Below are 16,484 nucleotides of genomic sequence, written 5' to 3'. Positions count from 1 at the left end.
ACAAAAATATTGAGTCTTTCTGTCCTTATTCCTAGGGTACATTCGACATCATGCTTGCTTCGTAAGACTAGGTGTTGAGCCAATTACATGTGATGGTTATTCTTCAATACCAAGGCTATTTCTGATACCAGTAGACAAATCAGTGAGAAGATTCTTCTTAAGGCGCTACAGCATGCAGGGTCTAGCTAACTGCATCCCCAGTTCTTTTGGAAACTCCGAACAGGTGGTTGAGAACTCCATCTATGACTGTTTTTCACTAATATAGAGTCTCTCCTTATGGCTGGATCATTTATGATGTTACCCCCCCCGTGTCATTTGTGTCACTTGCACTAATTTCATTATCGACTTCCGATTGTACTTCAATATTGTGATCGGACTCACTGAAATTACCTTCAGAATCAGAATCTTTTTCTTCTAATGTGTTTAGTACAAAGTCTGTAAACTTGCTTGAACCTGCACTCACTTTCGCCATCATGCAATTTAACAAATTTGCCCGCAAAGTATCTAAAACAAATTTCGTCAAAAATGAATTTCACCTACGTAATTACACAGGTGGGATGCTCCAGAACCCCACCCTTGAATATATTATCTTCTGAAACGAGACAATTTACGAAACATTTTAAAAACCATTCCGTTAACATTGTATAAAACGTTTCAAATACATTTTCAGTAATGTTTGGAAATCGTACAGGAATCATTTTCTGGAAAACTTCTCTAACGGCGTATAAAATATTTCTACAACTTTCTTGGGTATATTCAGAGAATGTTTTTAGTATTATGTGGAAAATGTTTTCAACAACATATGGAATATATTTCCTTAAGGGAAGTAGGATACATTTTCTGAAGGAAAATGGTGGCACGTTTTAGAAACGTTTTGAAAATATTTCATTGCTGTGTGGGCTGCTGCTTTGTTTATAATCCTAGCGAGCACAGCACTGGAATTTATGTACGCCGATAGTTTTGATTGCGTAATGACCCAAGTAACATTTTCGTTGTCAAACGGTGTGCCAACCGTTGTCTATTTGTAGGCATCGTTGGCAAAGCCACTATCAAAATGCCAACAGCAAATTCGACAATCCATCAACCATCGATGCCAACAAGCGAAAACAAAACTGTGGTTCAACGTAGGTGCATCGTTGTTTCGGCAACGCATCGAAAGACAATGTTCTATTTTGTTGTCACAATGTTGGCGTTCCGTATTAAAATTAACACAGCACCGAAGGGCTGGACGCGCGATTTGCCAACGGTGCTCATATGTTGGTCCTCCGTAACATGTGTAACGTCGTTTTCGTTGAAATTCAAGCGGTTGGCCCAAAGAGGGTTGAAAGTTAGTTTTGTCACTTCCCGGGATGCAATGCGTGCAGCAAAGTTGAAGGTTGAAGTACTGGACGCCGCGTGCTGAATCGGTTTTAGTGTACAGTAATCGCGAATCTGAAGACAAAACAAATCACAGGTTAGATAATTATATATAAATAAGAGAGTACACATATTGTATATATTGTATACATATGTACATATTGTATATAGTAAATATAACACAATTATAATTATAATACTGGGATAGTAAATCTCTTGGCGGGGAACTGCAAGGGACTATGGTGGCGGTAAAGTTGATATTATAATCATAAATTATTAAATTAAATTATTGTGACACGAGATTGAGGTTCTTTCACGAGAGAATGGGGGAAAATTTGATTGGTAGAGAGGTATGGTAGAGACTACTCGTTCGCTGAGCTTGTGTCAGAGAGAGAGAGAAGAATGGAAAACCTGACATAAAAAATGTTTTACTGTACAATATGGGTATTTACTTAAGGAACTAATCTTAACAAACATTAGTTCATTCCAGTGTTTCTTAAACTTTTCCTTGGCGTACCCGATGCAAGTACGTGATTAAAACTTTAATGTACCCCCTGCGGTAAGCTTTCTCTCAAGGAAGGGCTACTAAAAACATTTTCTGATTTGGTTAATTATTGGGCCAGTCATGGTTCGAGAAAATATTAACTAAGCTGAGATGAAGATAGGCCACAGTTGGAAAGGTTCTAGATTACTGGTCCACCATGTAGGTTAGTAGCTGGGTTGGTTTCTTTCTATGCTTAAGTTTATACCTTTAATTTACACAGTATTGCCGAGCGAGCGTTAGCGAGTGAAGGCGGGTTAGAGCCCCGCGAGGCACGTTGTTTTCTGTCTTTATAACTGCTCAACGGGAAGGGGGACCAGTAATCTAGAACCTTGCCGCCACAGTTTTTAATATTGAGGTTACTGAATCGTTATAAAATACACAAGATTATTTACGCGACTGATTAGTTTGTTGTTGACTTCGTGAGGCAAATTCACGCAAGGCTGAGCTACTTTGATTGTATGTGAGGTGAACTGTAGGCAGGAAAAGTTGGAGGATTTATTTGTGTGTGTGAGGAAGAATGAGTGAAAGTGAAGTAAGTGAAATAGTAAAAGTGAAGAAAGTTGTTTTTGTTGGTTGTTTTTGATGATGTAAGCGGTACTGTATGTAGAGGTGGAAGGACTATTTCGCGGAGAGGTACGTTGGATATGATATAGTAGCGCGAAAGGCATGGTGTTGGAGAAGAAGTAAGAGCATTTCGAGGGCTATTTAGCGGAGTATTTATTTTAGGAAAGGAAACACAAGAAAGCTGTTGTACACGATTTTCTTCTTGAAATTGGAAATGTTTAGCTACAAGCTTCAGTTTTGAAGTTAAGTGACTTCTAATTGAACGGGAATGTATTTTTGCACAGTCTACAGACGCTGTATTGTATGTTAACAAGTGAAGCTTGCAAGTATTAAACAATGACAAGTGCTATTGAAATTTTTACGATCGCCAAAACCCACATGTTGTCACTGCCCTCGCTACGCGTATACCCACCGTCGTTGACGCTTCTGCTCCCTTCCGACGCACTCCCTCGCTCCGCTCGGGCGTCCCTGCTGCGCTCCTACCCTGGCTCGGTTAGATACCATTCGTTCTTTTAGTGGCCACCTAGCACAGGTTAGTATGTATTTTTGTACTGTAGCTTTTATGCCCCTAACGTGAAGTAACATCATCTAACGTACCTTAATGTAATCCAACAAAATATGACCGAATGCAGTATATTTTGGTGCTTTTTCTTTTCAGTTTTCAGGGGGGCGCGGTGGCTCAGTGGTAGAGCGTTCACCTCTGGTGCTTGGGGTCCCGGGTTCGATCCCAGCCCCCGCCAAGTGAACTTTGTGGTGGACAAACACCGTGCTCGTGGGTTTTCACGGGGTTCTCCCGTTTCCTCCCACTTTCTTCATTCCACCATTTTCATTCATCTCTCATTATCACCGTCTCCTTTAGCCTCACCGGCATAACCGTGGGACGTAAAACTTAAAGATTTCATTTCATTTTTTTTTTCAGTTTTCAAAGTGGTCCGGCAATACGCCATTAATGCCGTAAATTTCTTTGTCTATGATCAAAATATTCATTCAAAAAGTTTATCACAGGACTGCATTGTGAAGAAAAAAGTTGTGCATCTGTATCCTCGATTTTCCAGATATTAACTCAAAGCTTCTCTTATTTCAAAACCGCGTCAGAGTAGGAGCGGAGCAGGAGGACCCGAGCAGCAGCGAGGAGGTTCGTATGTCGGGAGCATGCGCGTCAGCGATGGTGGGTATGCACATGTACGAAGATTGTGCAAAAGACACTAACCAACTTGTGCTAGGCGGCCACTAAAGAGCACGAATGCAATCTAAACCGAGCAAAGGCAGGAGCGCAGCAGGATGGCCCGAGCATTGGCGAAGGAATGCGTCCGTAGGGAGCAGGCGCGTTAGCGATGGTTTTTTGCGCGTGTGCGAAGATTTATTTCCAATGTTAATTTCTGCATGCATGGAGATTCCATATTGTTGTGTTATATGTACAGTTTTTCCTTATTTACTTCGAGGTGATAACTTAGTACATTGTTGGTTGTTTGCCAACATATCATGTTACCACTTTTTCGTAATAAGGTACCGATAATACGTATAGCGCAAAGATATGGAATCTCCACGTATGCTACAATAGCCAAACCAACTTTGTGAAGTATTACCTGCTTTTGTTCCTTTCGTTTAGGAACCATGTATCGAGTAGTTGAATTTGGTGATGGAAGCCTTGCTATTGTGAGGGAAGAATTGCTTACTCCTCGGAAAAAAGAAACGTTTTGGCCGCCTTTCAAAATAGCATCGAAATACAACAGAGCACTGCGGGAAGACCAGGCTGTGCAAGAAACATGGAATTTATTTGCAGTTAAGAAGATATGGTATGATACTGGTCAGTAAATCCACTTTAAATAAATAGATTGTTTCAATTTCTCAACAATATGCTGTTTATTTGTGCTTACGTGTATGTGTGGGTTATTATTATTGGGTATTCAATTCCCGCAAGAAAAAAAAAAAACACGTTGTCTACTTGCAGTAAATTTGAAGTCGTCTCATAAATGAAAGCAGATAATGAAATGTAACTTCCTATGATCATAAAGCTTAAAAAAAAAGAAAAAAAGAAAGGAATGTTTTGAATCATCTGCAGTGTAGCCATCCGTAGAAATTTCAGTGTTACCTTAATATTCATTTCCCAAAATTCTCGGTTAAGGGAATGGCCGGAACAATGAACTCAACGGCACAAATTATAATGTCTTTCAGTGCTGAACTACTTTTTCAAGAATATTTTGATTTCATCAGCAATAAGCAAAAGAGTAGACTTATGCTTATTATAATGAAATAAATAAATTTTCGAAAAGTAGTTCACAGTATTGAAAGACATAATTTTACATCAAATGCCGTTGAGTTCATTGTTCTAGTCATTCCCTTAACCGAGAATTTTGAGGGGTTAGTATTATGTATTTTTTATTTATCTATTTATCTGTTTATTTATTTATTTATTTATGTGCTCTATGTGCTTTTTCTTTGCTTAATCTTTCCAAGGTTTTAATTTTCGTAACGGATGTTGACAAAATCACGGCTAACGTTTAGTATAAAGGTACATAATTTGCTACCGGTAACAGGAAATTATCATCAACAGTTCAGATCTCAGCTGCTTTATTTTGGATACCCATCGAAATAATGTACAGATACAGTTTAAATATTTATTTGCGTAAATATTTCAGTATTTAATTAGAAAGAGAAAATTTTAAAGCGACACATTCACTGATAGCAAATACGTTCTTGTGGATCTGTGGTAGCTATGAAAGCGTAATTTGTGCCTAATAAAAGTGCCTTATGTATATGTTTTCTTAGGTTAAGGTAGTATAGTTAGTTAGGTTAGGGATGTTAGGTTTAATTACTATGTATTTTCTTGTGGGTGTCTTCCTGTGCGAGTTGTAATGTCGTGAGGTCTGAGCTTGAAAGGTGAGGTAGCAAATAAATGCGTAAACCCTCTATGCCGGACACAACCATGATACACATATGTTTTAGCACCGAGTGCAGAGAAAGAAAAATTAGCGTACCACAGACGTAAACTTGTAAGAAAACATATTCCTCAGATTTGTTTGACGTATATTTGAATCTGCTGTGTCTATTAATTTTCATTGTTTTGTCTTGTGTCGTCTTTGTGTAAATGCACACAATATTAAAATGTTGATGAATATGCAGATTTGAGAAATGCTTGAAAGCTGAGAGAGATGTAAATAAAATCTGTTGGAGAGAAGTTTCGACTTTTGAAATTAGAAAATTTTAGTTGTATTTTAGTTTTATTTTGGTTGAGATGGGTATATCAGTTCAAGAAAATGTGATTTTTTTTTTATGGAACTTCCTGTCAATCTGCTTCCTGTTATACGGCTACCTTTTATGTGGAACTTCCTGAATCGTAGTTTTCATTCTACTTTACAACCTCGCCTAAGGTCTTTATACAGTTGTCCCCTTTACCGCATGATAGCAGCAGAATCCCCCAATTTATGCCATTGTGTCACCTACGAAAGCATGATCTGTCAAATTTCATTATATCATATATTTGGTAGTTGTTTACACATTAATTAGCGTGAATTACGGCTTCTACAAGCTTGCATACTGTATGTAATCACAGTTCATTCTCACTGATTATCAGTACGTCAGGGCTAATTGTTGTCCCCCTTAAAGCGTATAATCCAGTTACCTATTTACTTCTGGAGTATAGAAGGGCTTAGTATATTGCAATAGTATATACTTAATGGATGACGATGGATAATTGACCATGGGCCAGCAAAGGTCTCCTAGTCGAGTCGTTTGACATTTGTTTCGATTTCGGTAGGTGAGTAATTTAACGTCCCTTTCAGCAGCGAGGCTATGTCAAAGAGGGAACCGACAGCTTAAAGTATCCTCCGAAGCACTTCACGAAATTGAGCCAAGGCATTGGGCTTGCAGCGGGATTCGAACCCGCGACCACGCGCGCAGAAGGCGAGCGCTCTAGCCTTTAGGCTACAGGGAAGGGGAGCCTCTTTGTCATTAGTGTGGTATCTTAATGTGTATCACCGTACGAGAACCGATTTGAATGAAATTTTCACAGATCGTTTATTGGTTCAAATGACAGGTCAAGTTCGTTGGAGCGAAAAATCGGCCCAGTGGAAGAAGGTAATGCTTTCGTTAAATGTGGAAAAAGAAAATTATTATTAACAACGTTCGTAACTTATCGTGAGACACCCACCCACACAGACAACACAAATGCGAAGCGACTCAACTAGAAGATCTTACTTCGCTCGGTCTTTTCAGTTATCCTTATTGACTGAAGACGCATTTGCTAAGTCTCTGAAAAAACTATTGTCAGTAAGCTGAATTTTAAAACATGGGTTACTTCTTTACGCTTCATAGCCGTCGCTAGACTGATTATTTCCACGTTACTGGCTCAGTTTATAAATATTCTGCCTTATTTGCAGGCTTTGATACACTAGCAAGACATCTTGCCCGTATAGAAGCAACACTTTTGGATATACAAGAAACTCAGAAGGCTATCGTTGCCCATTTCCGAAAGGATGCACCACTCCCCACTATACCACCTGAGTTGACACTACCGTGTTCAACTGTTGAGGACGTTGCCAGGCTCAAAGATTGGATTCAAGCAGATAAAGATCATGCAGAGGATTTGGTAAGCTTGTACTTCATTGATTATTCAGCTACAGAACTTCCCATTCCTACATACAAGGGTTGTCCTAACATTTTCCTCTCTGGCTGGTAGATAGGCAGAATGTCATTATCGTACCCAATATAGCTTAGAGAAAGTAACTTCGTCAGTGGAACAATTTGGAAACAACGTGACTTTTGGTCAGTGATGATTTCAGAGTATTTTCGCAGGGGTAGAATTTCAATGCCCAGGGAGGGAAAGACGTTCAAACAATAGCTGTTTTACAGAACTTTCCGCCAAGGTTTCAAGCACCCGGAGGGGAATCTTGTAACTCCGGGGGGAATTTTCACCGGGCCACCCCTGAAATCATTACTGCTTTCGGTACACACGGTGAGAATAGCATTAGAAGCTATACTGCGGAGTTGAATTAATGTCATGGTTAGGAACCTTGGAAACCCTGTTGTCCTTTGGGCATTGTTTTTCGGAAAAACTATGATGAGAAAGCAAAAATATTATTGAACTTTTTTGTAGACTTTAGTTAAATTTTCAAAAAAAAAAAAAAAATCAAGAAAATTTCAGTTTTCTGAAGTAATGATTTGCAACAGGTATAAAATTTCGTAACATTTACCAAATGCACCACTTGGGGAATTGGAATTATTTTAAACTAGCCTTCAGCAAACTTAATTTTATTATTATTATTTAAATTTCTATAATGTTTCCCTTTTAGGTGAACAACTTTGAATAGGTATATTAGTAGACATGCCTAATTACCGAGATATTAGTCCTAGTTCTCTATTTATGCTACTAATTATTTATTGTAATGTGAACATAATATTAAAAGAGGCATAACTACAAAACGCCATGTGACATATGTTAATATTTTCCTTGCTTTTTAAAATAATCTCAAACCCTTACGTCCCCCCATATATATATATATATATATATATATATATATATATATATATATATATATATATAGGGTCTATATAATTTTTAAACAGTAGGTTTTCATCCTAAATCTTTATTAATAACTTGAAACTGAGTCTTTACAAAAAAATTTTATAGTGTCCTGTCATTAATGTGTTGGACAAAGTACGATATGATATTGTAAAAACAATGCTAGTTAAAAAAATATCAATAATAAGTTACGCAATCTTTGGTGAACGTCGTCCGACCTCATCAATCCGTGAACCAGTTTTTTTTAAATAGAGAATTGCAATTTTCTTCAATTTATAGGAAATTTAATGCTCTACAAAATAATATCCAATAATATTTTTGCGTTTCTATCAGTTTCATTAAAAAAAGAAAGCCAGAATACAGCAGAGTCTACCAAGTTTTCCACTGGTATATATCAACTTGTCTTAATTTGTTCTACTGATACCTCTTTATACCTAAATATTTGATATTTGATAATGAGAATAAAATCATGGCTAGATATTCATTCAAAATGGAAAAGTATTTATCGAGTACGTGTCATATGTCATGGTATCTTATGTACAGGGTGTCGGATTAATGCGTACAAAAAATCCATACTTCCAAAGATATAGAATGCTGAAAGCGTGGGAAAATGTATTTCACAGGCCTATAGCTTCAAAACTATCCAACGTAGAGAGTTCAGTTTAATATCTCACAAAGTAAGTCTTACCTGTTCTGTTTAAAATTGCGTTTCAAAACTCTGCAATGCGTGCGAAGGGGATATTTCGCTAATTCCTTTTGCACCCATTGCAAGCTTTTGAAACCTGCATTTGTAAATAGAGCACGTTACTTCCTTTGTAAGATGTTACGCTAAACTCTCTACGTTTGATAGTTTTGAAGCAATAGGCCTCTGAAATTCATTTTCCCGCACTTTCAGCACTTTATATCTCCGAAACTATGAACTTTTGGCTAAAATTCAAGATAACTTTTTTTTTTCTTAGTTTGACATCAGGTATCTACCCTTAAATTTTTTGTACGCATCAATCTGACACCCTGTATGCTACAAATAGATATATTGCATTAATACAATTATGTTTTAGGTTGAGCTAGTGTCTTTTGCTTTCTCTTACGTTTGAACATGTTTATATATTAATCTAGCTGCGAAATCGAGTAATGGGAAGCTTAGGGGGTACAACATTTTACCGAGCGTCAATTGATATATTTTGATTTATGGATCCGCAGGGATAATTAAATGGCTTGTTGGCATTCTTGAAGTTCTCGAATTACGTCGGGAGTCGCCATTTTGTGAAGTTACGTCAGTTTTCAGAAGTACACTGCTTTATAATACACGAAAGTCTTCTATATGCAAATTTGGTATATGATTGTATGAAATGAGGTTTTATAAGTTTCAACAAACGTGATACTAGGATGCATTAAATATATTTTCTATATGGTGGCCAAGTTTTCAAAACGGTAAACCATGTGCCAACAATATGAAACAGCCCCTCCCGGTGGGAATTTATGATGCACACTTTTTTTCTGTCTTAGTTTTATTTGTTAGCCACTTGTCAGTTACAGCTCAACCCGTAAGATCCGCCTTTTTCCAATATGGTCATCGCTAATCTTAAAATGTCGATATATATATCGTGATCCAAAGTACGGGGGAAAGTGAATTTGGTGTTCTTCAGGCCGGAATAGGAGAGGGGCAAGAATGGAGAAGAGCATTGACCCTGTTCTGCATGGCAGTATCTCGACATTTGCTTAGCAGTACTGAAAAAAGTAGGGAAAACAGTCACAATGTCTTGCCAAAGAAATTTCGTGCTGCGGCCAGCCATCCTGAATGAAATTTTCCTTGTTTTATGGTCCACCATGAGAATGGCACTATGTGTACCTCTGTAATGCCAGGGCCATTAGCTTTAATATCCTTGTCTCTACTTTGTTTTGACCTGAGCCTTAAGTGAAATAATATGAGGACAATTATTACTGTATATGCGTCTTGAGCAGCAATCTGTAGTTTTATTTAGAAATGATACAATGGTCTGTAGTAATGTGTACAATTGAGGAATTTGATGTAAAAATGACCCGAGTTCAACAGAGTTATTATGGGACTCTGGTCATTTTTCAACCCAACTCCTAAATTACTTTAGTAACCTCCAATTGTGTTAGTTCATTTTACGCTAGTATGACTAAATATTTCTGTATGACATGTACTTATTTTAGTCACAATATTCAATTATAAACTAATATTTTTTCATTATTTTTAAAAATTATTACCTTTCCTATCACTATGGATTCCGTGTGTAATTTCGATATTTTACCAATTTCAGGAGGTAACGTTGAGTCTTGTAGGAGGGACTAAAGTTCAATATATTACAAGAAGAATTCTTGCCAGAATCTTCACCAATACACTGGCTCTACGATACAACTAGACAGGGAAGAACAATAAACTAGCCCTCAAAGGATTACACGTACTGGATATAGTTCGAGGTTAGTTTCTTGAACACGATTTTGAGCAGCTAATGTTCCCGTTATTTTTAAAGCAGTATTCGTATCATCAGAACCCCCTCCCCCTTTTTGGTTGGGCATTACATAAAATTGAAGTCCCGAGTATGTACCTGTTTGGACGAAGTTTGGACACCCTTGCTACGGCTGAGAATGTGCTTTCTATAATGATTTGTGCACTGTTGAGAAATCTCAATTAAAAACTGAATCTTTTAGACACATCAAATAATAACCTAATGGAATCACTACATGCCATAATTGTACCTTAGTGATTTTCATAAAAGGATTTTGCCAAGCAGCAAGTTACTGAGCACTGTACCCTCAAACGAAAAATACCAGTACTTTATTAAAGTTAGTAAGGAAATGTTACATGTTAACGAAAATAATTTGTTAACATTAAAAAAGAAAATACAAAAAATAGCAATGCCTTCTATTTTGCAGATAACTACTTTGCCTTCTATGGGACTAAACTTTTGAGTTCATCTTAATAGATTATTCTGCTTGAGTCTATTAAGTTAAATTGCATTGATCAATCCTGTTAGTATGGCCTGTAATTTTAAATGTGAACTAGTACATCGAAAGTAAATAAACTTGTAATACGCACATCGAATGGCAGGATTCAGTCCATACCATTTCCAAATAACAGTCAGTGTGTCGTTAGCGTAAATTCTGGAGATTCATGTTTCATGCTGAAAAATAATGACATTGTAATAGTAAAAAGTATTTCTGATATTTCCATCTCTCCGATTTTTTCTCTTGAATGTGATGTTCTTCTTGAGAAGACAGATTTTTACACATTGCCTTTAAAAAGTAGCAAGCTAGGTGTCTTCAAAGTAAAATCAACTTAGACAAGACAAATTGTTATTTACTCTTCAGATCTGTATAAAAAATGTGTCAAGTTACCTATTCCAGTTTGTAATAAATCTTTTGTTTGTGTTCCATATTGTAATATGGAAACCTTTTTTTGATTGCTAAAAATGATAACAAGAAACAAGCAGTTCAGCTATATCTGTAGTATCACGAAATATATATATTGATGTGTTGTAAGTTTGTGCATAACCCCAATTTGTTCTACAGTAGTGACGATAGTAACATAAGTACTGCTTTCAAGCGTTCAAATATATCAGTGTCTATTTTTAGGAATAAAGAAATAATTCGCACGATGGTAATTTTTAGTAATAGTAGTAGGACAAGCAGAAATCACTTCACTTCAGCAGTAATTTTAAGATTCTAAACCAAATATTCAGTAATCAGGATGAAGGGCAAAATGCTTTTAAAAAGTTTAAGAAGTACTTACATTTAAAACATGCTGCAGAAAAAGATGAAACATTTCCGAACTAATCCTTGGCCCCCCTAAGAAAATACCACGATAATAACACTCACAAAGAGAAAACTGATTCTATTTGTGAGTGCTATTATTGTCCTATTTTCTAGAGGGTCCAAGGATTAGTTCGGATTTTTTTTCTTAAATCTTTTTCTGCAGCATGTAAGTATTAGTTTGAGTGCATTTGTTGTATTCATTTCTTGCTTATTCTTGAACGAGTTTCCACCGATATGGAGAAGTCAATTAATTTTCATCAAAATCATTAAAAAAATCAAATATTCTTAAATATGACTTGACCATCAAGATATTGCACATGCTGCGTGAGTTAACATCCTACTGACCAGTTTACACGATCCACGTCTTAAGAGTGGACTGGATCTTTGGTTCGTTTGTCAGTTTCTCATTAACGAAAACAGAATGAAATGTAACTTACCAAACGCAACTAGTTTAAATCATCTTCAATGTTGCCATCTTTATAAATTTGCGGTGTTTTTAGAATATTTAAATTGAAAAATTTCTGTTAAGACAGCAGATAAAACAATGAATTCAATGGCATTTAATGGTAAATTATATTGATTCCAACGCTGGAAACACTTTTTATATATTTTTATTTCTTTTCTAGTAAGCAAAATAATACAGAATGACACGAAAAAACACAATTATGTTTATTACAAATGAAAAAAAATATTTAAAAAGTAATCCACAGCGTTGGAAGTCAATATAATTTGTCATTAAATGCTATTGAGTTCATTGTTCTATCCAAGATTGTCTGTCTTAACCGAGATTTTTGTGATTTTAGCATTCTGGCAACACTGGAATTTCTAAAGATGGCAACACTGAAGATGATTCAAACAAGTTTCGTCTGGTCTATTACTACGATCATGTTAATCTACAGTTCATTATCTGCTTTCGTTTATGAGAAAATGACCAAAAAACAAATTGAAAATTTTTACTGGACTAAGTAAAGGAATATTTGTTTTCGTTAAAATATCTGCAGGATTTACACACAGTCACCCTTAGGTGACGTTTCTAGGCAAATTTGATTTCAAGTAAGTGTAAAATTAGGAGCATATTCTAAAACAACAAATCAATATTGAGAATTTCGTTTGCACTTGACTCAAACGGCACCTGCAGATGGTTGTGAATGCAGCAGAAAAGGTTAGTGAAAATAAATATTCTTTTACTTAAAGCGTTGATCCTGCAAATTGATGAGTACGATATAGATTTATACTTCTCCGAATTCTTGGAAGCAATACTTACTTTGAGAGAAATGTTCAGTTCTTTTAATCATAGTTTTATGTTTTGTAATCACAAACGTTATCTTATGAATACACCATATTGAAAGCAATGCAGTTCTTTAGAGGAACAAGTTTAGCTTTTTTTTTTTTTTTTTTTTTTGTAACGATACTTTTTATGTTAATGTGATCCAACTATTGTGAAACATATTATGTGTTTTTTGGTCTCCTGCATGAGAATATGATGTAATATGAGTATTTCAGTGTACAGATGGTGCAATAAAAATGTTCCTTTATACTATATAACATTATTTTATTCTATTATTTCCTAAATATTCTTTTAAATTTTCAATCACAGCTGACTACTCGGCATAATCTTTTTTTTTATAATTAAACGCAGTATTATCAAGTGTTTTTTTCCTTTTTTAAAATATAGTTTTGGTCCTACTGTGCAGCTATTTAACGATTGTACGGCATGTCAGAATCATTGCTTTTATTTGTTATTATCGCATAATGATAATTTATCGCATAATGATAATTTTTCCTTCACTTCCACCCACCCTTATTTTTCCGTTGTTTTGCCAAAAACCTTGCGGTATCGTTCTCTTTACGTTCTAACTCATAGCTTCTAAGCTATTACTGGCCAACAATCATGACACTACAATGGGCCAACGATCATTAATTGTCTCTCATACTCACCCACCCCCTCTCCTCTCGTTCTTTTGCCATGCATTTCAGGCGCTTCTGTAATGCTGTACAGTACTCTTTTAGTTGTGCCTCGTATTTTGTAAGTATCCCTGATGGATATGAGTAGTTACGCTCGTTGCCTTGTAATCAGGGCGTCCCGGGTTCGACTCCCGGTCGGGACAAGTGGTTCGGATCCCACATTAAACTGCAGTAGTTCCGTCCATCATCCCATGCAAGACAATGGCAAACAACCATGGGTTCACCTTGCTCAGAGACCTTCGGGCAGAATACCCATCATGTCTGTGATCTGCGGTGTAGTTAATTAATTTCATTTCAGTAACACACATACTCAAGAAAACACTTTTCCTGTTGAGGTAGATGTGATTATATAGCCGTGTTACTGAAATGAAATTAATTAGTTACACTGCAGATCACAGAAATGATGGGTATTCTGCCCGAAGGTCTCTGAGCAAGGTGAACCCATGGTTGTTTGCCATTGTCTTGCATGGGATGATGGACGGAACTACTGCAGTTTAATGTGGGATCCGAACCACTTGTCCCGACCGGGAGTCGAACCCGGGACGCCCTGATTACAATGCAACGAGCGTAACTACTCATATCCACCGGGGATACAAAATACGAGGCACAACTAAAAGAGTACTGTACAGCATTACAGAAGCGCCTGAAATGCATGGCAAAAGAACGAGAGGAGAGGGGGTGGGTGAGTATGAGGGACAATTAATGTTCGTTGGCCCATTGCAGTGTCATGATTGTTGGCAAACTGTTGGGACATCATTCTACCATTGTAGTATAATAACGGTTGACCAACCGTGATTTTCACGTTGGCATTTCGTAGGTACTTCGTTGGCCCAACTCCTTCATGGTTGGCACACTGTCGTCTATTGGTTGGTTGGTCAACTGTACACAATCTACTGTTGGCCCAACGTTGCAAATAATTGTTGGCATAACGATTTCCAGTACCGCCAAAATCACCGTTGGCCAACCAACTATGGTCGGTTGGCCCAACCATTTGCCAACCCAAAATGCTACTTGGGGAACTACAACCACTTATTATATATAGGTTAGGCATGCAACTGAACATATCAACAATGACATGAAATAATTATAAAATTGCATGAAAACTTACCATAATCCAGCAAACGGAATCCACTGCTGGGCGGACGTCTTGCGGTTCACCTGATGCACTCTGGGTAGGAATGACTCCTGCCTCCTACCTTCCACAGTATGAACTAGACGTAAAATTCTGGTAATTTCAACATGAAAAATATCATATCTAAATTACGTAGTTCTATTTTCTTCTGTTTTAATATTTGTTTTACTTTCAACAATGGCCTACTGTTGGAAAAAGGTTGGTTGAATTCAACTATTATTCCAACGTAAAATGATGTTGGGCCAACACTGGGGCTTGGTTGGTTCCTCGTAACGGCGTAAAGAACACTGGACCAACGTTCCTGTTGTCACCAAAAATAAATTCAACCATATTTTAACGTTGGCCCAGCCATTTTGGTTACATGGGCTATAACCATCCAACACCAATCGAATTTAAACACCGTTTGCGGCATTTGCTTATGGGGGAAAATATAAATGAAATCCCTCTTTCAAATGAAGTTCCTATCGCGCAAGAACATGATGGAGATTTCTTGACATCGAAATTATTAGAAGGAATTCTACCAGATATGACGCAACCCTTGGCAATGATTGAAGGCGAAACCGAAATCGTAAATATCTTTGTATCAGATGACAGAACATCTACCGAATTGCCGGCTATTGAACAACAGACAGATTGCTCAGTGGAAGGGTTTCGATTTCTTGCTGGATACATCGCTCATCTAGGAAGATTGATTGATTGAGTGATTTTTAGTTTAGCGTCCCTTTCAGCAGCGAGACTATATGAGACGTGGACCTACTGATTAACGTGGAATCCGAACCACATGAGCTCCAGCCGGGAATCGAACCCGGGTCTCCCACGCCAAAGGCGCGTACGCTAACCGCTTAGCCACGGAGGAGCTCTCATGTAGGAAGAAAATACGACACATCAATGGGTACACTATGTAGAGATGTACTTCCTTCCATACCCGGTACAGCATCTGAAGTTTGGATCGTGTTTCTGTCGCGTGGTGGTCCCCTCGTTCCAGGAATGTATATCAAAAATGAAGGGTTTTGAACTTATTTTCAATGACATTAATGGTACCAGCAAAATGTCCGGTGAAAAAAAAAACATTGTAAAAAGACTAACCGCGAAAATAAGTGAAAAGTATCCTGATGTGAATGAACATTTAATTAAAATATATGTAAGAACTACGATGTTCATTCGCATAAAATACATGAATAATAGAATTAAAATTCTAAAATCAACAAATGCCCATAAAAGAAAATCTCGACTAGGCATGCCTCAGCCACAGTGAGGCCTACAACTAAGCAGAAAAAGGCACGTAGGTTTATTATTTAAAATTATTTATTATTGTTTATTTCCTGTGCAAACCTTGTCTTGTGTTGCTTGTGGCTGTACGCTTTGCTTGTCTTCTCTACACTTTCTCGCCTTCATAGCTGCTCCTGCAGTTACGTCATTTCTCCAGCGAATCAGCGTCCCTTCAGCGTTGCCAGAGCTACTGATTTTGCAGGAGATCTCCTGCTTTTTCTACGTTCTACTGATCTACTGCGAAAGAAAATGAAAAGCGAACAATCTCCTGCTTTTTCCTTGCTCGAGAAGTTAAAGAAATATATTATTATTAATATTGAATTTTCATGTTTTCCTTACATAAAAAGAGGAAA

General features: G+C 37.1%; 1 protein-coding gene across 2 annotated transcripts; it reads left to right on the top strand.

The window, feature by feature from the left end:
* The first annotated feature begins 1,012 nt into the window (after positions 1-1,012).
* On the top strand, positions 1,013-13,297 carry LOC145676683 (uncharacterized). 2 transcript variants are annotated; one of them, XM_081747526.1, is made up of 4 exons: positions 1,013-1,453; positions 4,074-4,271; positions 6,844-7,052; positions 10,271-13,297. In XM_081747526.1, the coding sequence occupies exons 2-4, from the start codon at positions 4,079-4,081 to the stop codon at positions 10,370-10,372; spliced, it is 504 nt and encodes a 167-aa protein (XP_081603652.1). In that variant the 5' UTR covers positions 1,013-1,453; positions 4,074-4,078; the 3' UTR covers positions 10,373-13,297. The 2 variants fall into 2 exon arrangements, with proteins under 2 accessions (XP_081603652.1, XP_081603651.1); XM_081747525.1 differs by lacking the exon at positions 1,013-1,453 and having other exon boundaries at positions 1,528-4,271.
* Positions 13,298-16,484: the final 3,187 nt, after the last annotated feature.

The sequence above is a fragment of the Thermobia domestica genome, unplaced genomic scaffold, assembly GCF_964235325.1.
Source record: "Thermobia domestica unplaced genomic scaffold, izTheDome1.hap1.1 HAP1_SCAFFOLD_292, whole genome shotgun sequence".
Classification (NCBI taxonomy): Eukaryota; Metazoa; Arthropoda; class Insecta; order Zygentoma; family Lepismatidae; genus Thermobia; species Thermobia domestica.
This window is presented reverse-complemented; position numbering and strand designations above follow the sequence as displayed.

Bases quoted from the DNA above. Each gene is read 5' to 3' on its own strand.
- LOC145676683 (XM_081747526.1), top strand. From the start codon at position 4,079: ATGTATCGAGTAGTTGAATTTGGTGATGGAAGCCTTGCTATTGTGAGG. The intron at 4,272-6,843 runs GTCAGTAAATCC...CCTTATTTGCAG, and splicing joins GAAGATATGGTATGATACTG to GCTTTGATACACTAGCAAGA. The intron at 7,053-10,270 runs GTAAGCTTGTAC...TACCAATTTCAG, and splicing joins AAGATCATGCAGAGGATTTG to GAGGTAACGTTGAGTCTTGT.